Source organism: Molossus molossus, unplaced genomic scaffold (genome assembly GCF_014108415.1).
Source record: "Molossus molossus isolate mMolMol1 unplaced genomic scaffold, mMolMol1.p scaffold_m16_p_2, whole genome shotgun sequence".
NCBI classification, from domain to species: domain Eukaryota; kingdom Metazoa; phylum Chordata; class Mammalia; order Chiroptera; family Molossidae; genus Molossus; species Molossus molossus.
In genome coordinates this window covers 114,565,350-114,592,165 of record NW_023425355.1, presented here as the reverse complement: position 1 = coordinate 114,592,165, position 26,816 = coordinate 114,565,350, and the positions used below count along the sequence as shown (strand labels likewise).

The window sequence follows — 26,816 nt, the reverse complement described above, 5'->3', positions numbered from 1 at the left end:
GTTTTGCTCAGTGGTTAGAGCATCTGCCTGTGGTCTGGAGCGACCCGGGTTCGGTTCCCGCTAAGGGCATGTACCTCGGTTGCAGTTTATCCCTGGCCCTGGTTGGTCGTGTGGGTGGCAACCACTCGATGTGTCCCTTTCATGTTGATGTTTCTCTCTCTCTCTCTCCCTCCCACTCTATCTGAACAAAATATCAAAGAATGTCCTCGGGTGAGGATAAAAACAAAAACAAACAAACAAAAAAACAAAAGAACACTGAAAATCTTAAAAGCTTCAGAGAAAAGGCATTGTCATTACAAAGGAATGAGAATAGAATGATAGCAGATTTCTTATCTGTTGCCATTAGGGACCAGAAGAACAAGAAAGAAAAGCAGTAATTTGTATAGTATAAGGCTAGTAATGATAATGAAATATTGATCCAATGAAATTATGATAGAACTATTGGGAGGGTGGAGAAATAGAGTGTATGTATGGGGCAGGGCATGCCACTGTGGTTGGTGAGGTAGGAGAGCTAAATTCTTATTTTCTTTTTTGGTTAATCCTCACCAAAGTATATTTCTCCATTGATTCTTTTTAGATAGAGTGGAAGGGAGAGGGAGAGAAAGAGAGAGAGAGAGAAACATCAGTGTGAGAGAGACACATTGATTGGTTGCCTCCCACATCACCTTGACCAGGGTGGTGATCGAACCTGCAACCCAGGCACATGCCCTTGACCAGGAATCAAACCCTTGACCCCTCGGTCCATGGGACAGTGTTCTAACCGCTGAGCCAAACCAGTTGGCCAAGGCTATATTTTCATTTTCTATAATGGGTAATACGTCAATCGTGCCTAAAACTGAAAAATCAAAACATAGTAATATAACCATATTATTTAGAGATGGTGCTAAAAGGAAAGGAAACAAATGATTTGAAGGTGAGGGCCTCAGAGGAATGGGAAATGAGGGGAAGGGCAAACTTATTTATCATAAAACATCTTATAGAGTTATCTGTTTCCTTAAATGATTTGTATACATAATGCTTGAAATTTTTTAAAAGTCAAGAAAGTTGGAATAGATGCACTCCTAAATAATTCATGGATTGAGGAGATAATCACAGTGAAAGTTTTAAAGTTATTTGGAATTTAAAATTATTTGGAATTTAGTGTCAGTGAATGTACCATATATTTCAAAATTGTGGCTTGCAACTAAAGTGGTAAGAAAAGGAAAATTTATAGCCTTACGTGTGCATGTTAGACAATTAAAAGAGTTGAAATAAATGAACTAAAGAAACCAGAATATCAGCCCTGGCCGGTTTGGCTCAGCGGTTAGAGCGTCGGCCTGCGGTCCTGAGAGACCCGGGTTCGGTTCCCGCTAAGGGCGCGTACCTCGGTTGCAGTTTGTCCCCGGCCCTGGTTGGTCGTGCGGGTGGCAGCCACTCGATGTGTCCCTTTTACATGAATGTTTCTCTCTCTCTCTCTCTCCCTCCCACTCTAGCTGTACAAAAAATGGAAAAATGTCCTCGGATAAGGATTAAAAATAAAAATAAAAAAAATAAGTGTATGAAAATTCAAAATGCTATTAAGATTTTCATTAGCATACAATCCAAAACTAAACATTTTAAAACAGACTAGCATCATTTTACATGAGTAGAAATGAGCTCCTATTAGTCTTTGACCCTGATTGACTGCTCCCAATACTTTTCCTGGCAATAGCTGGTAAATGAGATATAAAGCTCAGAAGGCAAAAACCAAAACATATTAAAAAAAAAAAAGAATGTCTTAGAATTTCACTTAATGAAGCTTCTATTTGATTAGCTAGCTGTTTTCACTAGAATTTCAATTCATACAGATAAGAAATTCCATTTTCTCCAGGACAAACAATGCATATCCTTATAATACAGTGGAAGAAAATAAACACTGTATTTTAAGCAGCCGAGCCTTTTCCTTTTTGAGCTTAGCGGTCCAAATAATTTCTTTTCCTTCACAGTTTGGCAGTCATCTGACTCGGTAGCTTCTCCAGTTTGATTGCTAGGGACATGTTACCTTTAATTTTCAACTCTCCTTCCACGAGTGCCATTTCACTAGGCGAAATGAGGCTGGAGGACTTGTTACATGTTCTAATATTCCCTCCAAAGTCTGAGGACGTGAACTGGGTGATTGCAAAAGGAGCGCTCCTAACTCAGGGAGCTGGTGACAGTATGCTTTTGCAAGTTTGGACTTTCTTCTTCAACTGCTCATTAACTCATTTTAAGAGAATTTTGGAAAGAGTTTAATATGCATCTTGAGTAAGAAGAGAAATGATTTTGTTTCATAGTATCATGAAATGGAGAAACTTAATTTTAATGGTGGGATTTGATCGGTAAGATTTCTGTAATCACATTAATTTCTGCCTGTACCATTTTAGCATTCATTTGCTGCTTATAAACATGAACCTTTTAATAGTAAAGAGAATTACTAAAAAAAAAAAAAAAAAAAATTCACTGTAAGAAATCTCTATTAAAACAAAACCACTACTACTATACTGCTTGTCTTAATACCACAATATTGAGAACAAAATGATTATTTTGAGGGGGAAAATTACAATTTATTGTTTAAAATAATGTGAGACAAAAACAGATCTATGGGGATAGAAGTCAGAATTTTGGTTCTTCTTGGGAGGTGGAGGGAGTGGGTAGTGAGGCTTTTAGGGTGCTATCATGTTCTGTCTTGATCTGGTTGGGTTATATGAGTGTATGCATTTTAAACATTCCTTTAACTGTTGCCGCAAGATTTGTGCACTTATTATATGTATATTACACTTTAATAAAAAAAAATTCAAGGAAAAAAAAGTAGATTTTGCCCTGGCCAGTTTGGCTCAGCGGTTAGAGCGTTGGCCTACGGACTAGAGAGTTCCCGGTTCAGTTCCCACTAAGAGCATGTACCTCGGTTGCAGTTTGTCCCTGGCCCCAGTTGGGGTCCTGTGGGTGGCAACCACTCGATGTGTCTCACATCAATGTTTCTCTCTCTCTCTTCCTCCCTCTCCCTCCTGCTCTATCTGAAAATAAATGCAAAAATGACCTTGGGTGAGGATTAAAAAAAAGTAGATTTTACCGCAATTGGTTATTTCAATTTAATATCATGTGGTCCTAAGATAAAGGACCTGTGAAATTCTGTGACATACTTTATGCTTTGTGTAAGAGTCTTCAGTGTATCTTAAGACAAACCCTAAATCTTAGTAATTTTTAAAATTTTGAAATGAAAAATGAGGTCTATTTCAATTATTTTTTAAAATTTCTCTTTCATTTCAGATTCTTCTGAATTCTTTTTTTATGTTTTTAATTTATTTGGGTGACATTGGTTAATAAGGTCATATGGGTTTCACATGTATTCACCTCTTTAAAAAAAATTTTTTTTCCTTTATTGATTTTAGAGAGAGAGAAAGGAAGAGGGAGAAAGAGATAGAAACATCAATAAGCGCCCTGGCCAGTTTGGTTCAGCGGTTAGAGTGTTGGCCTGCGGTCCTGAGAGACCCGGGTTCGGTTCCCGCTAAGGGCACGTACCTCAGTTGCAGTTTGTCCCCGGCCCTGGTCAGTTGTGCGGGTGGCAGCCACTCGATGTGTCCCTTCACATCGATGTTTCTCTCTCTCTGTTCCTCTCTCTCTCTCTCTCACTCTACCTGAACAAAAAATGGAAAAATGTCCTCGGGTGAGGATAAAAAAAAAAAAAAAAAAAAGAAACATCAATAAGAGAGAACATCGATTGGCTGCCTCCTGCATGGCCCCCACTGGGGATCGGCCCCCACTGGGGATCGGGCCCACAACCTGGGCACGTGCCCTCACCAGGAATTGAACCAGCGACCTCTTGGTGCATGGGTCAATACTCAACCACTGAGCCACACTGGCCGGACTATTCTGACCTCTTAAATGAAAGTTAATACTTTGTTGTAGAATGCACATTCTTTGTGGCATGTTTAATTAATATTGAAACCAACTGTATTGCTGTCTAAAATACACAAATGACCAGCCGGTTGGCTCAGTGGATTGAGCATGGTCCCATGGACTGAGGTCCCGGCTCGAGTCCCAGTCAGGGCACGTGCCTGGGTTGCTGGCTCGATCCTCAGTAGGGGGCGTGCAGGAGGCAGCTGATGGATGTTTCCATCTCACATCGACGTTTCTCTCTCTCTCTAAACAAATCAATAAAAACATTAAAATACCCAAATGATCACCAGAAAGTGATGGTTTATACAAGAGAGCGTTGCAGCCTTCGTGTTTGCAAGTTGTGTCCTATTGGGAGACAGACTCACTGGGCCAGTAGAAGGCTGTTTGATCTTCAGTGCCCTGTCCTCGAAAGGGCTCTTGGTGTTTGGGTGTGATTTGGGTCTTTTCAATTTCCATAGAAAATGCTGGTGCTTCTTTTTTTTTTTTTTTTTGAGGCTCCTTTTTAATATCATCTGAATGATATTTTCCCCCCACTTTGGTTGAGATAATAATTAAGGTCTTACTCTTACATTTCAGGCAGTTCCTTTTAATCTTGACAGTGTTGCAAATTCCATTCACTCCTTATTTTCTGAAGAAACTCCTGTGGTTTTGCAGTTGGCTCCCAGCGAGGAAGTAAGTGATAGTTTTTATTTAAGATGCTTTAAACAATTAGCTTTCATTATTTAATGGAAAAACTAAAATCGGTTTTATGAACAATGCTGCCAGACCTCTTTATATTGGAACTCATCTGTAGAACATAACTTAAAAGTTTGGGTTCTTCTTGCAGAGAGTGTACATGGTGGGGAAGGCGAACTCAGTTTTTGAAGATCTTTCAGTAACATTACGACAGCTCCGCAATCGCCTGTTTCAAGAGAACTCTGTTCTGAATTCACTTCCCCTCAATTCTCTGAGTAGGAACAATGAAGTAAGTACAGTTCCCAAAGGAATAAATTAATATCATTACTGGTTTCCCATTTCTTGTGCTCCTGACTTTAGAGCAAACTTGACATTTTAGAAAATGAAAAGTTTTGCAAATTTATGGCTGGAGTAGATTCTTCTTTGCTTTAGTCTAATTTTCTTCTGAATCTCATGAATAAACTCCTTTTGTGAGTTGAGCTGTCGTCGTAAATAGTATTACGTGCTAGCATGAGGGTTGCCACCAATTAATCTGGACAAACCAGAAATCACAGAATTCGCTTGGTGGCTGATGGAGCTGTGTCGCTCTGGCGATGTGGGCGCCATCATTCACTGCCACTTCTGATGTGTTACCTCATTTTTCTTGTTCATTCTTGACAGTGCAGCGGAGAGAGCCACCCTTACTTCTGACTCCTGTCAGTTTCACCACCTGCACATGCACCTTCTTAACCACATGGCAGGCCAGCTTTGTGGCACTCGCCACTCTACCTACTATGCTTGACCAGGACCACCGTCTTTTATTCTCCAACGTAGAACATGTTCCAGGGATGTGAGCAAACTGGGCCGCTGGCAGGACCTCACCGCCCTATGCCGGAATATTCTGATGCCCTGAGGGAAAACTGCAGCGTTTAGATGCTTTATCATAGCTGTGTCAAAAATACGGCTCTTGCGCCCTGGCTGGTTTGGCTCAGCGGTTGGAGCGTTGGCCTGCGGTCCCGAGAGACCCGGGTTCGGTTCCCGCTAAGGGCACGTACCTCGGTTGCAGTTTGTCCCCGGCCCTGGTTGGTTGTGTGGGTGGCAGCCACTCGATGTGTCCCTTTCACGTCGATGTTTCTCTCTCTCTCTCTCCCTCTCCCCCCTCTCCCTCTATCTGAACAAAATATCAAAAAATGTCCTCGGGTGAAGATAAAAAAAAAAAAAAAAAAATACGGCTCTTGCCCTGGCCGGTTTGGCTCAGCGGTTAGAGCGTCGGCCTGCGGTCCCGAGAGACCCGGGTTCGGTTCCCGCTAAGGGCATGTACCTCGGTTGCAGTTTGTCCCCGGCCCTGGTCGGTCGTGCGGGTGGCAGCCACTCAATGTGTCCCTTTCACTTCGATGTTTCTCTCTTTCTCTCTCTCTCTTCCTCTCTCTCCCTCCCACTCTACCTGAACAAAAAATGTCCTCGGGTGAGGGTAAAAAAAAAAAAATACGGCTCTTGAGCCCTGGCCGGTTTGGCTCAGCTGGTTGAGCGTTGTCCCATGCCCCGAAAGGTCACCAGTTCAGTTCCTCGGTCGGTGCGTGCAGGAGGCAGCTGATTAATGTTTTTCTCTCACATCATTGTTTATCTCTCTGTCTCACTCTCCCTTCTTCTCCCTCTAAAAAAAGTCTATAAAATATCTTTTTTTTTTTTTTAAAGAAAGAAATATGGCTTTTGAGTGGTGTTCACTAGGCTGGGGATTGACCATCACCTTTCTCTTAGGAAATAATATTTTATATGCATTTTCAATGTAAATAAACCTACCAAATGGAAGACAACTATTGCATACATTCACTTATGTGCTTAACATTTGGAATATCCCGTGCCTTATTTGATAAATGGCAAGTACAGATCTCTAATGTGTACTTAAAGTAATGCTCATTTCTTGTGGCTCTCTGTAGGTCGATCTGCTCTTTCTTTCCGAACTGCAAGTTCTACATGATATTTCAAGTTTGGTAAGTAGGCTGCTCTGGATTATTCAGTTCCATTTATTTTGGTTCCAGAAGACATTTCTAGAGAATCTTTGAACGATAGTGGAACCAAAAGAAAAGTTCGATCAAGTATGCCCTGGATTTATTTATGATGTCATGAAAGTTGAGGAATTCGTGGTGGTGGTGGTGGGAATTTTGAACTCATCTCGTGTTAGTCAAATTATTTTGGATTTCTACTCTTAGGAGACAGTAAGTATATCCTCCAAAAATACAGGACTTGGGTGAGCCACCCTAGCTGCAGGCTTGACTTGGCTATTGATTTCTTGTTAGACATTAAGACCTCAATCCTGTATCTAAAATAGAAATAACAGTTTCGACTAACAGTGCTGTTGACCAAGTCAGGAAGGGAATAAATCTGCTTAAAGGATATTTTTGGTGAGTTTTTAAAAAAATCCTCCTTTGATTGAAATAGAAAAACTTACCTGTTTGCTGTCCACTGAAGTTGTTGCCCAAACTTTTTCAGCAGGGTTGGTTCTGGGAGTCAGGAAACACAGTGCTGGGGGCCGGCGCCGTGGTCCAGGAGGGCATGTGGGAGGTGTCTGCTCTCTGAGCATTGATGGCTCATGTCCTCCTGTGACCAGACAGGTCCATCCATTTGTTCTTTCATATCTAAAGTTTTTAAACCAAAGAATTTTAAAAAGACCTTTTATTAAATATTCAGGTAGTCCCATAACTGCTCTTAAAAATGAGATTTATGTTGGATTTGTTTTATCAGAAACTCCCACTTAAACCACCTCCATTTGCCACCATTTTAGACTGTGTACATTGTGGCACACTGGTACGCTTCTGTTCAGCCTAGTTTAGTTAGGCATAAAATTTAAACTGGCTGTGTTTGCCATGACTTGATCCACTGCCTTTTGTTTGTTTATTCTCCTCAGTTGTCCCGACATAAGCATCTAGCCAAGGATCATTCTCCTGATTTATATTCACTGGAGCTGGCAGGTTTGGATGAAATTGGGAAACATTATGGAGAAGATTCTGAACAATTCAGAGATGCTTCTAAGATCCTTGTTGATGCTCTACAAAAGGTAAATTATCAGTGGGGTATGGGAGGTTAAAGTATGACCATTTCACTTTTAGCCTCTTCATGTAAAAGTCTGCTTAGTGAAATACTTAATGTTGATTGAAGTCTTAGATTCTTTGGAGGACCTCTAATTTTAGTGACCAAGGATGGAGTAGGTCAAATAAGTATGTATGTTGGGACATCTCGAATGCTGGCGGAGGCAGCATAGGAAATGATGGATAACTCCAGCACAGTCCTTTTTTCTTTTCTTCATGCTAAAGTATACATCCCAGGAAAACCATTTTAACCATGTTAAAGCCTAGTTCTATGGCATTAGTACGTTCACATTGTTGCATAACCACCACCACTGTCCATCGCTAGAACTTTCATCTTCCCGCACTGAAACTCGACCCATTAAACACTATGAAAGAATCGAAGTGGCGCACCGAGCGTAGTACCAGACATTTAGTAGATAGGTCATAAATGCTAATTATCTCTTGCCCTTGAAGTTACTTGCCTATAACTCTTTAACGACGTTTCACAATTAAATCTTTGTAGATGTTTGTGATTAACCAGAGACTATTTAGGAAGATTCTTTCATTTCCCTTTCCTACTTCCCTCCTCCCAATTTATATGCCAACAAATCCCGGCCCTTCTTAAAGTTATTTTGAACATTTTTGGGAAAAAAAATTTTTTTTTTCTTTATTATTTGGAGAGAGAGGAAGGGAGAGGGAGAAAGAGATGGAAACATCGATTGGCCGCCTCCTGCGTGTCCCCCCACTGGGGATCGGGTCCACAACCTGGGTGTGTGTCCTGACGGGGAATCGAACTGGCAACCTCTTGGTGCATGGGTCAGTGCTCAACCACTAAGCCACCCTGGCCGGGCTATTTTGAACATTTGAATGTATGTTGAAGCTTAATAGTTTTCTGAATATTTTAATATAATCAAAACCTTTAGCCTGGCCAGGGTGGCTCAGTGGTTGAGCAAGGACCCATGTACCAAGAGGTCGCCAGTTCGATTCCCAGTCGGGGCACATGCCCAGGTTGTGGGCCAGATCCCCAGTGGGGGGCATGCAGGAGGTGGCCAATCGATGTTCTCTCTCATTGATGTTGAATTTCCCTCCCTCTCTCTAAAAAAATCAATAAAGAAATAAAAACTACTTAAAACAAAAAACCTTTCAGGCTTACCTATTCTAAGACTATTTCATGAGCCAGTAGGTAGGTGTATGTTGTTCTTGTAGGTGCACAGAACCTTTACAGATAATTTAAATAAATATGTATTTAAGATTGATCGTAATGTCAATAACGCCTCAGTTTGCAGATGACATGTACGATCTTTATGGTGGGAATGCCGTGGTAGAGTTAGTGACTGTCCGATCATTCGACACATCCCTTGTGAGGAAGACAAGGACCATCCTTGAGGCAAAACAAGAGGTGAGTACATTTTTAGATCCTTCTTTAAAACTGTGAAATTACCTTTGAAAAAACCCACTCCATCTCATGTCACCTATGGCAGCATGAATGAGTAGTCAGTAAATCTGAAAACCAATCTCAAAACAGGCTTCTTCTTCACAGAGGTATGTTTGTTTTGCCAGTGATGCTCAGTTCTTTGGGGTGTAATCAGATAATGCAAGAGTTTGAGTTAGGGATAAAAGTAAATCTGCCAAAGCTGGTAAGATAATTCAAATATCGGTATTCCAAGGAGACATCACAAGTTAATGTGAGGGAGCGGTGTGGCAACTCTCAGCCTAGGGACGCTGCTTTTCCAGGAGGTAGGTCCATTGTCTCTGTGGCTTAGCCCCTCATTGTCCAAAATCCACTGTGTCCACCCTTTATCATTTGATTTACCTCTGTGATTTTTTTGGCCTGGATCTTGCTTTGATTTTAAGCATTTAGAGTCATAAGCAAGGGTGCTGACCATAGTTCAACACGTGTGCATGTGTGTGCGCATGCACATATATAAGAGCATGTGTGGATACCCTAAAACATCGGGAGGCTAAGAACATTATTTACAGTTGGCCTCATCTCTTGGAGCAGATTCCCAGTCATTTATAAACACTCCCCTTTGGACCCATTTGCAGCCCCCATGCTGCTCAGTTTCACTGGTCGCAGTGTGGGAACTAGAGTAAGACGGTCAAAGGTAACGCCTGTTCGGGATAATCTAGACAGGACTGGTTTGAGATCGTTTCACTTTCAATTGGAGTGGAAGGACTATGTCAGGCTAGACGACCTGAAAATTTTTCCTACTACAGGGCATCCAGAAATGCTGGATAAAAAAAAATTATGCCCAGGCCCGGCCCGTGTGGCTCAGTGGTTGAGCATTGACCCATGCACCAAGAGGTCGGTCGCCAGTTCGATTCCTGGTCAGGGCACATGCCCAGGTTGTGGGCCCGATCCCCACTGAGGAGCATGCAGGAGGCGGCCAATCAATGTTCTCTCTCATCGATGTTTCTTTCACTCTCTCTCCCTCTCCTTCCTCTCTCTCTAAAAATCAATTAAAAAATTTTTTTAAATAAATAAACAAACACCTTTTTGAGTACATAGTTTCTCTCTCAAGAAAGTAAGGGAAATTCTTGAGAAAATGAAAAAGAGGAACTTGAAAGCTGTGTAGTAAGCAGGGAGGACATTTCTAGTTGGATTACCAAGGGACTGGAAATCAGGTCTTTGGTCCCCGAACATGGGATGAGGGGAAGGGGGGTGTGGAACTGACACTTCCATATAAAGCTGGGACCCCGAAGGGACTGTGCCCTCCAGCAAAGGGAGACAGAGAGGCAGCTTGGGCTCTGTGCAGTTACCGTAGGCACTGGGTGTGGGAATGTCTCCTAGGGAATTCTTAACCGCAGGACCACCTTTGCGTGGGTTTGGGGCTCAATTTTATATTACCGGCAAGTCCAGGACAGCCCCAGGCCAGGAGATTAACACACGCCCTTTACCCTGGCCCCAGGCCAGTCAGACCTGTGGTGCTCAGCAGAAGTAATGTAAGACCTCTCTGGCAGGGCACACCCTCCACCTTAGTCATGATGGAGAGGGGGACCCCAACAGTTATTCTTCCCAAATGGAGGGGCCAATCTTCCATGAGTGGGTGGTAGCTAAAGTGTCAAATGGCAGAATCAGACCCCCAGGAATTTCACTTAATAGAATATGGGTATAGGCCATAAAATAAACGTTTAAACTGATTAAAGAAATAAGAGGAATAAACACAGAAAAAGAACAAGATGCTTTTCTTTTCAAGGTGCTTTTTTAAGAAACAGGTTTGAATTTCTAAAAAATGTTTTCATTGATTTTTAGAGAGAGAGAAAGAAACATAGAAAGAGAAACATCCATCAGCTGCCTCCTGCATGCCCCCCACTAGGGATCGAACCTGTAACCTGGGCATGTGCTCCAGGAATCGAACCGGTGTCCTCCTGGGAGCATGGGTCCATGCTCAACCACTGAGCCACACCGGCCGGACCAGATTTGAATTTTTTTCATTTTTTGTTCAGATAGAGTAGGAGGGAGAGAGGGGGAGAGAGAGAGAGAGAAACATCAACGTGAAAGGGACACATCGAGTGGCCACCACCTGCACGACCCAACCAGGCCCGGGGACAAACTGCAACCGAGATACATGCCCTTAGCGGGAACCGAACCCGGGTCTCTCTGGACCGCAGGCCGACGCTCCAACCTCTGAGCCAAACCGGCCAGGGCCAGATTTGAATTTTAACAGGAGACTTTTAAATACTACATTCTTTGAACATTGACCACTTTAGGCCTGGTGGCTTATGTGAAGTGACTTCAGAGAGGAATGCAGCAATTTGAAGACAGTACCCTTGTTTGGGGAGTTTGACAAACCAGTTTTGCAGAACTGAGTTAGTCCATCTTCTCAGAGATGTCAGATTGCATTTATGAATCAGATGCTTTATTGGACAAGATGAGTTTATTAGAAAGTAGTTTCTGAAATTATTGTATATGTGGTTGAGGGGTAAGACTCAGGTCTTGTCATTGGATTGTCTTGACCTACAAGGTAGTAAATTAACATTTTACATATGTAATCTAAAATCTAAGATTTATTTTTTGGTAAACCTAATAGACTGAAATGAACACTCCGAAATGGGAGGTTGGTACCGAATAGCCCTTGGAGTCCGTTGTGCCTGAACCTCCAGTCTCTGATTCACTGCCTGTTGTCACCTTGCGTCACTGTCCTCTATCCGTGTCTGCCCCTCAACTGTCTCGCCAACCTCACAGAGCAGAAGAGGCCTTCAGCTTGAGCTTTCTTTTTAGGGTGATGAAATCTTCTAAAATTAAATTGTGGTGATGACTGCAACTCTATAAATATACTAAAATTTACTGAACGTACATTTGGAAAAGTCTTCAAGGGTGAAATCTTTTAACGTTTGCTCCACTCAGAGCTCCCTGCAGTGTAAACACACATCTGTGCAGCCATCCTCTCCTCCGGTCGCAATCACGATCTTCTTTGCGGCAGGCGAGGTGCTGTGGCCGTGGGGTTCCAGTCTCCTCTTCATCCTCACCTACCCCACTACCTCGGCTTCCCAGCCGCTCTTCCCAGATCCCTGCTACGCATGGTCGTCAGAGTTTTCTTTTGAAGACAAATCTGATCTTGTTAATTCCTGATTGAAACTTGATCAGTGGCTTCCTGTTGCCCACAGGCTGAAGGCCAGAATCTCCATAGCTTCCCTGCCTCTAGCCTCGGCTCCTGCTATTCGTACCTTTTAAAAAATTCTCTAGCAAGAATGAACTAGGGTAAAAAGTTAAAATATCTGTAACAAAAAAATAAATAAAAATTCATATAAAAAAAATAAAAAAAAAAAGAATGAACTAAGTTTCCCAAGCACTGCCTTTGCCAGAGGGGTTACATTTCTCAGTGCCTTTGCAGAGGACAGGAATTGATCCTACCCCACGCCCACCAAGGCCCAGTAGACATCGCTTCAGGACAGAGATGTGGTTGAATGAACCATCATTTGTTTTCCTTTTCAAAATTAAAAAAATAATTTTAAGCAGAGCATACATAAATACAGTCAGGTGCTACTTAATGATAAGGGTATGTTCTAAGAAATGTGTCATTAGGTGATTTCATCATTGTGCGAACATCGTAGATGGTCCTTACATAAACCTAGATGGTATAGCCTGCCACACACCTGGGCTACGTGGTGTAGCCTGTTGCTCCTAGCCCACACACCTGGACAGCGGTTTCAACCCTTTTCATCTCAGGGCACACATAAACTAACTGCTAAAATTCTGCGGCACACTAAAAAATATTTTGCCAGTCTGACAAAATTAAATTGGTATAATTTCTATTCATTCACACCGGACAGCTATTGTTGTGTTGGCTGTTGTCATTTTTTATTTGACAGTCTAAGGGAAAAGAAGTCAGTGCGTCTGACTAAATAGGTATTGCATGTTTAAAAAAATTCTTGGGGCACACCGGTTGCAAATTGCTGCTGTAGGCAATTGTAAAGTCTTGTGCTCCAAAATTACGATGGCTATGAGGCCCTGGCCAGTTTGACTCAGCGGTTGAGCGTCGGCCTGCGGACCAGAGAGTCCTGGGTTCGGTTTCCGCTAGGGGCACGTACCACAAAACAAAACAAAAAGATGGCTATGAGGTCACTAGGTGATAGGAATTTTTCAGCAGCATTACAATCTTATGGGACCACTGTTGTATATGTGGTCTGTCATTGACTAAAAAGTCATTAAGCAGCATGTGACTGTATATAACATGTAATACTAGTTAATTTAAATAAAAAGAGCCGGGCTGGTTTGGCTCAGTGGTTGAGCATCGACCCCTGCACCAAGTGGTTGCCAGTTCGATTCCCGGTCAGGACACATGCCCAGGTTGTGGGCCCGATCCCCAGTGGGGGGCGTGCAGGAGGCGGCCAGTCAATGTTCTCTCTCATCGATGTTTCTTTCTCCCTCTCCCTTTCTCTAAAATCAAGAAAAAAAATTAAAAAAAAAAATTTTTTAATACTATGTAGCTGAAGAGAATACTTGTTCCTCTGAAGCTCCCTGTTGTTTCCCTCTACCATATCCTTCTACCCTCCCCAGCGAGAGATCATTGCTGTCCTGAATATTGTGTTAATCATTCCCTTGCTTTTCTTTACAGTTTGACTGTATAACGAATTTATCCTTAAACAGTGTTGCTTGGTTATGCCTGTTATTTGAATTTTATATCAATGGAATCATATTGCATGCATTTTTTCTGTGTTTTTTCTTTTTGCTCAATATTGTTTTTGGGTTTTTTTTTCTACTTATTATCAGATAGAGTGAGAGGGAGGGAGAGAGAGACAGAGAGAAACATCGATGTGATAGAGCCACATTGACTGGTTACCTTCCCCACCAGGGCTGGGGACGAACCGCAACCGAGGTACGTGCCCTTGACTGGAATCGAACCTGCAACTCTTTGGTCCATGGGCTGACCCTCTAACCACTGAGCCAAACCGGCCAGGGCTCAGTATTGTTTTTAAGAGTCACATAAGCCAATAAACATAGCTGTAGTTCAGTCATTTTACAGTTATGTGTTCCATTGTTTGGGTGTACAATTATCCATTCTGTGAATGGACATCCGTGTCTATGTCTCTTAGTACCCACATAGTTTTCCCTTGGGTATGAACTTGCTGGATCATAGGATATGCTCACTGCACACCTTCAACTTGATGGGTAATGCCAAACTTTCTCAAGCAATTGAACCAGTTTATATTTAATCAACAGTGTGTTGTCTTCTTAAAGGCTCCCCTTCTTGATTCCTCCTGATACAAGCTCTTATATGCCATTTACGAATAAATGTATGAATCATAGCTACTCCACTGGGATAATTTCCTATCTTAACATTCTTTCCTCTTACTTTTTTCTTTTCTTTTCTTCATTGTAGAAGAATCCACAGAGTCCCTATAATCTTGCATATAAGTATAATTTTGAGTATTCAGTGGTTTTCAACATGGTACTTTGGATAATGATCGCCTTGGCCTTGGCTGTGATTATCACCTCTTACAATATTTGGAACATGGACCCTGGATATGATAGCATCATTTACAGGATGACAAACCAGAAGATCCGAATGGATTGAACTTTCCTTAAGGCAAACTTAGAAAAGGGGTTCGGAAATTAGCTGTTATGTGAAAATAAATCTTTTAGTATAGTTTCAAGTGGGCAGTATACTTTACTTTTTTTTTTAAAAAGCAAATTTTGTTCTCTCTTTTGTGTGTGCCTGTGAAGTTGTTTTAGAGTGAATTATTGTATTGATGTGAATTGATTTGTGTGATTACATAATATGCTCAATTATATAACCATGAATTATAATTTCATTCCATTTAGTATTTGAAAATAATGCACTGAAATAAATGTAAAACATTTAGAATAGTTTGTGTTATTTATGTTGACAAAATGCACTGAATTTATTAGATTATGAACGCTTCCTTATACAGGATAGGTGAAAATGATATTGGGTGGTTATATACTATGAAGTATTGTAAATGTCTTAATGTGATGTAAATACCTCTGAAACAAGAGAAAAGATTTTTAACTTCAGAGCAGCCCTAAACTATGCATGTATGTGTACAGTCCCTTAGATCTGGAACTGCACCTAATTTTTTAACCTCTTTTGAAAGTTTGGTGATCCGGATGGTCTAGTGTGGATATTAAAGATACATTGATCGGAGAAGAAACTAGCTTTGTGGAGTTATAAGTGCTCATAATTATGCAGACAAAAACAAATATTTGGGGGATATCTTGGGGCATGAACATAAAAATCTCTTCATTTCAGTAGCTTTTCCCTCTGTGTAAGTTACTATGGTTTGTGGTACAACATCATTATAGAAGATTAAGTGTAAGTAGATGCTCCCTACTTTTTATGTAGAAGTGGACCAATGTCTATAAAGAGTGACAAATAAAGTTAATAATGATTCTAAATGTGTGTCATTTCAATACTAAATCTATTTTATATTGCAAAACCCTAACTAAACAGGATTTTACTTAATCAGAATTGGCTCTTTTTATTCACAGTCTCATGCTTTTTTTTCTATATTTGTTTATTCTCACAGCCTCCTGAGGTCGTACCAAATAGAAGATAGACACTTTTTTTTTTTCTTTATTGCTTTGAAAGAGAGAGGAGAGAGGAAGGGAGAGGAAGGGAGAGGGAGAGATAGAAACATCGATGAGAGAGAACACTGACTGGCTGCCTCCTGCATACACCCCACTGGGGATCGGGCCCACAACCTGAGCATGTGCCCTGACCAGGAATCGAACCAGCAACCTCTTGGTGCATGGGTTAACACTCAAGCACTGAGCCACACCTGCCGGGCTTCCTATAGCATGTAAAAAGACAAAAGGCAATTAACTGGTTAGAATATGAAGGACTATTGAAAGTAAAGGTTTAGAGGTTATAATATTTTTAAAAGACATATTAGAATTTAAAATTTCATGATGACGTAGCTAAATTATTTTAGTATGAGTTACACTGCCCTGCCCCTGGGTACTGGGTTTAGTACTAGCTGTTTCTGCCTCTTCTTTGGCAAGATCGTCTAATCATTGCTCTAAATAACACTGAGGATTGGCAGGTTTAAGATGGGAGTCTATTTAGTTGTGTTTTCTACAACTTACTGCAAGATACCTTTGGCAACTGCAGTGTTTAGCATCCACAGAGTGGAGAAAGTTTTTGTTTTCTTTTTGCTTCCCATTAAACTATAAATAATAGTGAAGCTGATCATCAATTCCACAGGGAAGAAAAACAACACTGTTCTAAAATCACTCAAGTAACCCACTGCCAAGTTTATGGGGTGAGAGTTTTTCAGCTGCCTAGCCCCAAAACACTGACCCCCAGGGAACCCAATAGGGCGTATGTTTGGGAAGCAGGAATCTAGAATGCTGCAGTGATTCAAGTTCATTTTTCTTTCACGAGTTTCTTCTATAAACAGTGCATAGAAGTTAGATTGTTATGATTAAATATGAAGTAAACCAATGCCTTTGTAATTTAAAACTGATGAGACTTTAAGTTCTAGGGGAAGAAAAAAAATTAATTACATGACAGCACTAATCCTTATAGGGTAAATGGCATCAGCACCCTTCTATCTATGTTAGACAGAAAGCAATTAATTAAAATAAATGTTCTGCCAAGATTATTATACCTGTTGCTGATGATTTGCTCTTAAATTAAGTCTAATTTGTTCAGGAACATAAATCACAGTGTGTGAGGCAGGAAAGCCAGACTCACGGCTGACTATTCCACTAGCACTGAAAGAAAAACCCGATCACTTTGTATCTAATTGGTAGAATATTCGGGGTTTATAAAACATCTGAGATTTTACACTGCTAATGGCCTAATTCTATTAGGAATATTACAGAATCAATTTTTATTTTCTTGTGCTGTCTCTTGTGAAGGAATGATATCCTCAATCCATTTTCATTGGTACCAAATACGGAACGAAGCCATAGACTTAGCTTTTTTAAAAAACACCTTTTTATTATAAAAGTACAAACTATTGCATAGGTCTTAATACTTAAAGGCCAAGTGTATTCATGAACAGTGAGAATCTTCATATGAACAGCTCTAGATGGAAGACCCAGATGGTACTGGAGGGGGAGGGGTTCCAGCCCCCACCCCAGGCAGCTCTACCCTCACAGAGAAAACTTCTGTACAGGGCGGGCCAAGGGTCAAATGCAGCTCCTAGGTGTATATTTTTTTGCTAGTGTCAAAGATACCCCAAGTGATCCCAACACCTTCATACTTTTATAATTCATTCATCTATAAGAAAATAGGTCAGTAGTGAAGCCCTGATTTTTAAAAAATAATACAAATGCAAAAACAGAACCAAACACCTTGGCCTCTTCAGACCACGAGATACACAAAACACCTCGCTACCCTACCATCCCACCAGGGCTGGCTACCAGGAGAACATGGCAGAGGCCAGTGCAGCCCATCTGCTCTCCTGGCTGTCACACCACTGTTGTCTTAACTGTCAGTGACAATAAAAATAAGGTACATGCTACATAAACATCCTGCCAGAAGCCCGGTTAGCCCCTACACCTTAGTTTCGTGCTACAGTACTGAGGGGCCAGTGTGTGCCTCTCAGTGAGAAGCCACCTGCACACACCCCAGTGAGTGTACCAGGAAAGACCCCCACACACCCACACCTTCATCCTCTCAGGTGGCTGTTGTCAGTTTTCTAAGGACAACAGTCGCTCAGCTCCTGCCTGCCGATGCCCACCCAAAAAGTTGAGTTGTCTGCCGTGGGGGCAGTGTCAGCCCCCCAGGCCCAACCTCAACACTCAATGCGCAGCTATTCGGAGCTGTACAGCTTCTTCTTGATGAGTTGGAAGCTGGTGCTCAGCGTCAGGGACTGGCTGAAGGGAGAGTTGGGGGAGCTGAACAGTCCCTGGATCTTGGACCACAGGCATGAATCCAAGCGCAGCACGAGGGTCAGCTGGAAGGTAGGCACCAGGCTGGGGTGGAGGGCCAGCTGGCCGACGCTGTGGCATCTGTTGCCCTGCTCTACGCGGACATCCAGCAGCGCCCCCCGCAGGCCGCACGGCTCGCTGTAGGCCAGGCACAGTAGTTGTTCGCCCAGCTGGCTCACCAGCCGGGCGGGCATCAGCAGGCGCACGGGGCCCCACGAGCCCAGTCTGGCCTGGGCCAGGTTCTCCTGCAGCAGCTGCATCAGGCTGGCACACAGGTGCTTGTCCTCGGGGTCTCTGAGAAGCTCGAAGTCGGGCAGGGGCGCCCCATCCAGGTATTCCGGGTCTTCCTCCAGCCTGAAGCCGCCGTTACTGTCGTCCAGAGACTCGCAGTCGGAGCTCTCCGGGCGCAAGCAGCAGCAGAGCACCTCTTTTCGGGCCGCCAACCCCCAGGCCGAGAGCAGTGGCTGATCTGGGGTGGGAGCTGGGGACAAGGACACCGGCGAGGAGGAGGAAGAGGAGAAGCAATCCCAAAGGCTAGGCATGGTGAGGCCTGGCACCAGGACGTGTGCGGATCAGCTCGGTGCAGGAGCGCGGAAGGTGCGGCTTGCGAAGTCAGCGAGAACTGCTGGGACAAGTACCGCTTCAGTGGGGGCGTGAACTGGTGCCACCCCCCAGCACTGCCCAGACATGTCCCTTCTGCCCGCCCTCACCTCCCCATTTTTTTTTTTTTATCCTCACCCGAGGATATTTTTCCATTTTTTGTACAGATAGAGTGGGAGCGAGAGAGAGAGAAACATCGACGTGAAGGGACACATCGAGTGGCTGCCACCCACACGACCAACCAGGGCCGGGGACAAACTGCAACTGAAGTACGGCCCTTAGCGGGAACCGAACCCGGGTCTCTCCGGACCGCAGGCCGGCGCTCTAACCGCTGAGCCAAACCGGCCAGGGCCACCTCCCCATTTTTAATGGACGATCAAACCAACAATTTCCAAAGTAACATAGGAACTGGGGTCAATGACCATTCTATAATTCACGTAGTGGCATCACGCCTTCTAACCTTAGGCTTAAGCCAAGTTTCTTTCTAGCCTTCTCATGGAAGAAGGACTATGCAGTGGCTTACTGGAAAAAACAGAGTTGGGGAATCCATTAGTATGAAGCACTGTAATTAAAATGCACAAGTCATACAGATGAGTTCGGTTCACCACTTCACCACTTACTGGCTGAATAATTCTGGGCAAATCCCTTAATCTCTTAGAATCAAAGTTCTTAATATATATAAATGGGGTGGTAATACTCCAGGTTTATAAAAGTTCGCACTCAGTGGGATAACATGTTTTAAGGTTTGTGAATGCTTAATATAAACTATAATAACAGAACTAAATTCAAGGAATTCTGCTTGGACCCAAAATTGTACCATGGGAACACTAGCCAGCTTCTTGGTTGCAAACACTAGTAACAAACTGGTTAAATTATGTTAATAGGCCTACTAATGACCTTTTACTGGATCAAGATCCAATTTAGGAACACACAGTGCATTTAGTTGTCATATCTCTTTAGTCTCTCTTATTTGGGGACAGCTCACTTTTTAAAATATTCTAATAAACTGAAAGCAACAAATGAACAAACAACACAAACAAAAACAGACACAGACAACAGTATCGGGGGTGGGGTAGTTCACTTTTGAAGAGTAATGGCCAGTTATTGTATGGGATGCCCCTCAATTTGGGTTTGTTTGATGTTTGCGACGAAGAAATTCAGGTTGAGTCGTTGGAAAGACCACCACAGAAGTGGCGTGTCCCTCTCAGCGCATCCTTATCAGGAGGCGTATGATATCAATGTCTCATTTTGGTGATGGTACCTGGTTAAGGTGGTATGTGCCAGGTTTCTCCCCTATCAAGTTTTTATTGGTTTCAGAGAGAGGAAGGGAGAGGGAGAGAGAGAGAAACACTGATGAGAGAGAAACACCGACCTGCCCTCCTGCACACGCCCCACCTGGGGCACAGATTAATACTCAGCCACTGAGCAACACTGACTGGGCTACCTGGACACTTCAAGACTATGTTTATATTCCATTCTTCATCCTACTTTCACCCATTCATTTTAGCATTCATTGATGATTCCTGTGGTGTTTGCCAAATAATGATTTTTCTCAATCCATTATTCCTTTTATATTAACTGGGATTCTGTAAAGAGCTTTCCCTTCTCTCCCATTAATTTATTCTTTAACCTGTTAACCGAGCAGGACGTATAAATACGTCAAACGTTGCATACAGTAAAAAGGGAATTCCCTGGTTAACAGGTTAAAAAAAATTTTTTTTCCTTTATTGATTTTAGAAAGGAAGGGAGAAGGAGAGACACATAGAAACATCAATGAGAGAGAACATCGACTGGCCGCCTCCTGCATGCCCCCTACTGGGGATCAGGCCCACAACCTGGGCATGTGTCCTGACCGGGAATCGAACCAGCGACTTCTTGGTGCATGGGTCCACGCTCAACCACTGAGCCACACCGGCTGAGCCCATTAATTTATTTTATTTATATTACCTGAACTCATGGATATTTGTTTTAGTCTCTGTGTTATATTCCATTATCATCATTTATTTAGTCACTTAACTGTCCCAGATTGGGCCAATGGGAGCCCCTTTTGTTGGCTCCTGTGTCCTTTTGACGAGTCCTCTTTATTTTTTGAGCACTTGTCTACTTTCTGGCACCACATATTTATGGGCTAAATTTTCAAGTAAACCACCTCTATGTGAAACCTTTATGTGAGGGGGAGAAAGATGGGTGGGACAAGTACAGAAAGAAAAAGTGGTATCATTTAGAATAAACAAACATAATACATGACAGAATGAGGAAGGAATCAGGGGGTAGATGTTCTTGTCACTTCAAAAGATAACAAGGTCATGTTTTGGGGGTTCTTTTTGAGTTTTTTTGAAACATTTTTTTGTTGATTTTTTTTAGAGAGGGCAAGGAAGGGGGGGAGAGAGAGATACATCGATGTGAGAGAGAAACATCCATCAGCTGCCTCCTGCACGCCCCCCACTGGGGATCGAGTCTGCAACCCGGGCATGTGCCCTGACTGGGAATCGAACCTGGACCTCTCAGTCCATGGAACAATGCTCAATCCACTGAGCCACGCCAGCTGGGCTTTTTTTGTGAGTTTTTTTAATCAACCACACCATCAACGTTCCCCTTACCTTCCAAGGAGTCTTTCAGTAACTTGCCCGTGGGCCAAGTGGGCTGATGAAAGCGGCCCACAGACTGGTGCAGGTCTGGGCTGTTATCAGTCTGCGATATGATAAGTACAAAAGCGGCTATCAGTGCTGAGAAATTTTTATAGCAATTTGACGTTACATCCTATCCAAACACATGATCAACAGACTCATCTCACCGAGCAAGGCACAGACCAAGTTGGGTATTGTAAAGCCTGCATGATGAGTCACATAGAGAACAGGCTGTGTCCTAGTCATACACAACAAACCAAGCCATAATGGAAGACGGTTTAAGGTCAGTTTGCCAACTGTTACCCAGAGTATATCAAATTCAGAATTTATATTTAACTCTTTTACATCATGAATTGTTAGAACTGGATGACGACTTGAAGACATTTTGGGAATAAATAATCGTTTGCTTTTACTTTGGATGAAAATTAAAAATGAATATCCTGAGCTTTCTGAATTACTTTAAAAATATCTTCTTCCTTTCCTGTCAACATAGCTCTGTGAGACTAGTTTCTCTACTATAAACGTTAAGACCAAAGACAGAAATAGTTTAGCTATATACCATCTCCTACATGTAGAACTATCAACAATCCAACCTCAATTAGATAGGTTAACAAGCAACCAAGAGTATTTGTCACATTTAAAACTTTTAAATATTAATATGCATGGCTTTTGTTCAAAGTGTGCATATAGGCATTTAATGCAGGAAAATTGCTTTGATGCATAACTTTTTATTTAGTTACAACTATGGAATGATAAAGTTATGAATATAATCGTGATTAATTGCCTATAAATTCACTTTCAATGAAAGCATAGTTTTTTATAAATTTGTCCTGTTTCTGGTGATTATATATATATTTTTTAATTCTCACCCTCGGATATTTTTCCATTTATCTTCAGACAGAGGTGGGGAGAGAGAGAGACACATCGACATGAGAGGGACACATCGACTGGTTGCCTCCCACACGACCCCGGGCCAGGGATGAACCACAACCGAGGTATGTGCCCTTGACCGGAATCGAACCCGCAACTCTTTGGTCCAGTGGCCAACACTCTAATGCTGAGCCAAACCGGCCAGGGCTGATTATATTGATTTAAAATGCAATTTTACCCTAGCTAGCGTGGCTCAGTTGGTTGGGTGTTGTCCCATGCACTGAAAGGTTGCTGGTTCAATTTCTGGTCAGGCACATACCTGGGTTGCAGGCTTGATCCCGGGTACAGGGTGTGCTGATTAATGTTTCGCTTTCACAATGATGTTTCTCTCTCTCTCTCTCCCTCTCCCTACCTCTCTCTCTAAAAAAAAAAAAATCAATTAAAAAATCATTTTTAAAAAATGCAATTTATCTGTTAAATATAATAAAACTGGGCTTATATTTTCATCATTAAAAAGTTCACTTTCATTGTATTTTACAAAAATACCAGTCCACCATGGATTTGAAATAAAAAATTTTAAGTTGGTTTTTTTTTTTTTAAATTTTTTTTTCCCTTCATTGATTTTTAGAGAGAGAAGAAGTGAGAGGGAGAGAGATATAAAAACATCGATGAGAGAGAACATCAATTGGCCACCTCCTGCATGCCCCCCACTGGGGATCAGGCCCACAAGCTAGGCATGTGCCCTGACCGGGAATCGAACCGGCAACCTCCTGGTGCATGGGTCGACGCTCAACCACTGAGCCACACCAGCCGGACTTAAGTTGGTCCTTACCACAGTACAGAAGTAGTGCCCCAGTGGAACCCCTGTCTGTCCCGCTACCCCACTCCCACCTTGTGTGGCAACAACCGTACTTGTTCTTTGAGAGGAAAAAGAAGGTGCTATTGAGCTAGAAACTGTCCACAAAATGCCTGGAAGCAGAAAAGAAAATCAACTAATTCAGTGCAAAACTACTTTAAGAAGAAAAACAAAAAATATCAGCTAATGAAAATTCTCCCCATAAAAGCCAACCATGAAAATTCCAAACTGAACTAAATCCACTTAAACATGTTTTTCACTATAAAATACCCTAAAATCAGAAATGTAAAAACTAAGAATGGAAATGGCCAGACAGGTAGAAATAAATGCAAGAGAGTTGATTGAACTCAGGAAAGAAATTGAAGTCAAAGTAAAAGACAACCATCTCAAATGAATAAATTACAAGGCACCCAAGGGAGAATAGATTCAAATGGAAATTTAATAAAGGATACCGCATAAAGATGGGGGGGAAAAGAAAGTGAAAAGCAAGTAAACAAAAGGGTCAGAAAAAAGTGGATGAAATGGAAAATATACAAAAAAACTCCAACATAAATATAATTTGAGTCCTTTAGAAAAACAACAATGGAAGAAAGCTAATTTTTCAAAACTAATCCAAGAAAACTTTCCAGAAATAAGAAATATCTACATAAAGGGAATGGGAAGAGATCAACTAAAGAATGTACGTGCATTGCCCATGGACACAGACAATAGGGTGGTGAAGGTCTGGGGCAGGGTGGGAACCAGGAGGAGGGGAGCAATGGGGGAAAAAGGGGGGGACATCTGTAATACTCTCAACAATAAAGATGAAAGAAATGCCCTGGGTGGTTTGGTTCAGCGGTTGGAGCGTCAGCCTGTGGACCAGAGAGTCCCAGGTTCGGTTCCCGCTAGGGGCACATACCAAAAAATAATAATAATAAATAAAATTTAAAGAGAGAGAGAGAGAGAGAGAGAGAGAGAAGTGCTGGGAGAATTAAAAAACAAAAAAGAGAAAAAACTACATATTGAAAGGGCCCACCACAAACCTGGGAAAACTGACCTGAATCCATCAACTCTGAGAAGTATCTTAAGGAAACTGGAGACTTCCAGTGGTTCTCAACCTTCCTAATGCCGCGGTCCTTTAATACAGTTCCTCAAGTTGTGGTGACCCCCAACCATAAAATTATTTTCGTTGCTACTTCTTAATTGTAATTTTGCTACTGTTATGTCTCAGGCGACCCTGTGAAAGGGTTGTTCAACCCCCAAATGGGTCACAACCCACAGGTTGGGAACCGCTGCTAGAGACAAAGAAAAGATCTTAAGGGCTTCCAGGCAGTAGGTCAAATGACTAGTATAAGAAAAAATTTAGCCCTGCCTGGTTTGGCTCAGCGGTTAGAGCAATGGCCTGCAGACTAATGAGTCACTGGTTCGATTCCCATCAAGGGCATGTACCTCGGTTGTGGTTCGTCCGACCCTAGTCAGGGTCCTGCAGGCAACCAATCTATGTGTCTCTCTCACATCGATGTTTTTTTCTCTCTCTCCCCCCTCCCTCCCACTCTATCTGAAGATAAATGGAAAAATATCCTCGGGTGAGGAATAAAAAAAAAAGTTACCTGGCACCAGACCTCAAGAGTGATGCACAAAGTATTGCAAGAGTGGAACAGCATTTCCAAGAAACCCAAGGAAACAAAATGCAAGCCAAGAATTTTTTATCTAGCCTGGCTGCCATTTAAGAAATCCTGTACATAGATAGTCTTCGCAGAGAGTAGTCATGGTTTCCGGCTTCAGCGGTGCTTAGAACCGGTGCTCCAGCCAATCCAGCCAGTCACCCAGATCCAGCCTTCTGCCACCTCCTCACAGCGCCCAGGACAGCCCCAAGGTCCCACCCCCACTCTAGCGACGCCAGCGGCCTGTCCTCAGCCGCCCACCAGGACCCGGAGGCCACCACCCACCGCCAGATCAACCTGGAGCCCTACGCTTCCTACGTCTACCTGTCCACGTCGCACTGCTTTGACCGCGATGACGTGGCTTTGAAGAACTTTGCCAAGTATTTCCTTCCCCAACCTCATGAGGAGGGAACATGCTGAGAAACTGATGAGGCTGCAGAACCAACGAGGTGGCGGAATCTTCCTCCAGGACATCAAGAACCCAGACCGTGACGACTGGGAGGATGGGCTGAACGCGATGGAGTGTGCATTACACGTGGGAAAAGTGTGAATCAGTCACTACTGGACTTGCACAAACTGGTCATTCATAAAAATGACCCTCACTTGTGTGACTTCATTGAGAGGCACTACCTGAATGAGCAGGTGAAATCCATCAGAGAACTGGGAGGCCACTTGCGCAGGTGGGGGGCCCCTGAGTCTGGCAGGGCAGAGCATCTCTTTGACAAGCCCACCCTGGGAGACAGTGACGAGAGCTAAACCTCAGGCTGGCTGCCCATAGCCACGGGGGTGACTTCCCTGGTCACCAAGGCAGTACGTGCATGTTGGAGTTACCTTTACCTTTTCTACAGCTTGTACCAAATCATCCACTTACATCTTTTCATGTGTACCATTCCTTCAAATAAAGCAATTTGGTTCCCCCGCCCAGAAAAAGGAAAAGAAATAATATATATAGAAAACAAGTTTCGACTTTGAAACACTCTTAAAACACACAAAAATAGGCTTGACAAATGAAAAAAAAAAAAAAAGACATCATTTTGAATAGGAAAAAATATGTATATCATCAGTGTGCTCCAGAGAATATGAAATATACACAGATTTATTTTAAGGAATTGGTTCATGTGGTTGTGGGAGCAGGCCAGCAAACTGGAAATTCAGGCAGTACTTCTGTTACAGTCTTGGGGTAGAATTCCTTCATATAAGAACAGTCATATCGGATTAAAGGCCCACCTATTCTAGTATGACCTCATAATCACAAATTCAACAACCCTATTCCCAAATAGTCACATTCTGTGGTACCAGGGGTTAGAACTTCAACATATCTTTTTGGTGGATGAAATTCAACCCACAACAACATCACAAGAATGTCAGTTCTCTCTAGGTTAATGAACTAACTTAATGTGATCCCAATGAAAATAAAAATGTTTCTATGGAGCTAGACATGTTGATCCTAAAGTTTATATGTGCAAAACTGAAAACCAAGAAAACAATGAAAAGGGAAAGTTACATACATGAACTAGCCCTGCCAGATATTAAAACAAAGCTTCTCTGATTAAAGCAGTATGGCACTGGTGCATTAAAAGACAGACAAGCCAATGGAACAGAATAGAAAGTCCAGAGACAGACTGAAGTCCATATGGAAATTTAGTATATGATAAAGATGGCATCTCAAATCACAGGGTAAAGGCAGACTTTTCAATAAATAATGTGGGGGCAACAGGATACTCATTTTAAAAAAGATAAAACTAAATCCACATCTCTCAGCATATACAAGAAAAACTTCCAAATGGATGAGAGACCTAAATTTTCTTTTTTTTAGTACGTGCCCCTAGCAGGAACTGAACCCAGGACTCTCTGGTCCGCAGGCCAATGCTCCAACCGCTGAGCCAAACCGGCCAGGGCAAATTTTTAAAAAATTTTATTGATTGATTTGAGAGAGAGAAACATCTGATTTGTTGTTCCACTTATTTATGCATTCATTGATTGATTCTTGTATGTGCCCTGACCAGGGATCAAACCCCCCAACCTTGGCGTATCGGGATGAGGCTCTAACCAACTGAGCTACCCAGCCAGGGCGAGAGATCTAAATTTTAAAGAGAAAGAAACCACCCAAGTACTAGAAAAAAGCAAAGTGAATTATTTTATTTTATTTTATTTTATTGATTGATTTTAGAGAGAGAGGAAGGGAGAAGGAGAGAAAGATAGAAACATCAATGAGAGAGAACATCAATTGGCCACCTGCTGTACACCTCCGACTGGGGATCA

General features: G+C 42.4%; 2 protein-coding genes across 2 annotated transcripts in view; one reads left to right on the top strand and one right to left on the bottom strand.

Moving 5' to 3' along the window:
• Window positions 1-15,474, top strand: part of ATP6AP2 (ATPase H+ transporting accessory protein 2) — a 28,331-nt gene extending 12,857 nt beyond the window's left edge. Inside the window, exons 4-9 of the mRNA XM_036271376.1 lie at window positions 4,471-4,566; window positions 4,721-4,858; window positions 6,486-6,539; window positions 7,454-7,603; window positions 8,893-9,012; window positions 14,438-15,474. Of these exons, the coding sequence (XP_036127269.1) occupies window positions 4,471-4,566; window positions 4,721-4,858; window positions 6,486-6,539; window positions 7,454-7,603; window positions 8,893-9,012; window positions 14,438-14,632 (753 nt within the window). The 3' untranslated portion in view covers window positions 14,633-15,474. The remainder of the gene's footprint in view (window positions 1-4,470; window positions 4,567-4,720; window positions 4,859-6,485; window positions 6,540-7,453; window positions 7,604-8,892; window positions 9,013-14,437) is intronic.
• Window positions 15,475-17,840: 2,366 nt separating this feature from the next.
• LOC118636664 (DNA damage-inducible transcript 4 protein-like) lies at window positions 17,841-18,500 on the bottom strand. The gene has a single exon (XM_036271789.1). It carries the CDS (start codon window positions 18,498-18,500, stop codon window positions 17,841-17,843), a length of 660 nt encoding a protein of 219 aa, XP_036127682.1.
• Between the last annotated feature and the right edge of the window lie 8,316 nt (window positions 18,501-26,816).

Coding starts and splice junctions, on each gene's coding strand:
- LOC118636664 (XM_036271789.1), bottom strand. CDS start 18,500: ATGCCTAGCCTTTGGGATTGCTTCTCCTCTTCCTCCTCCTCGCCGGTG.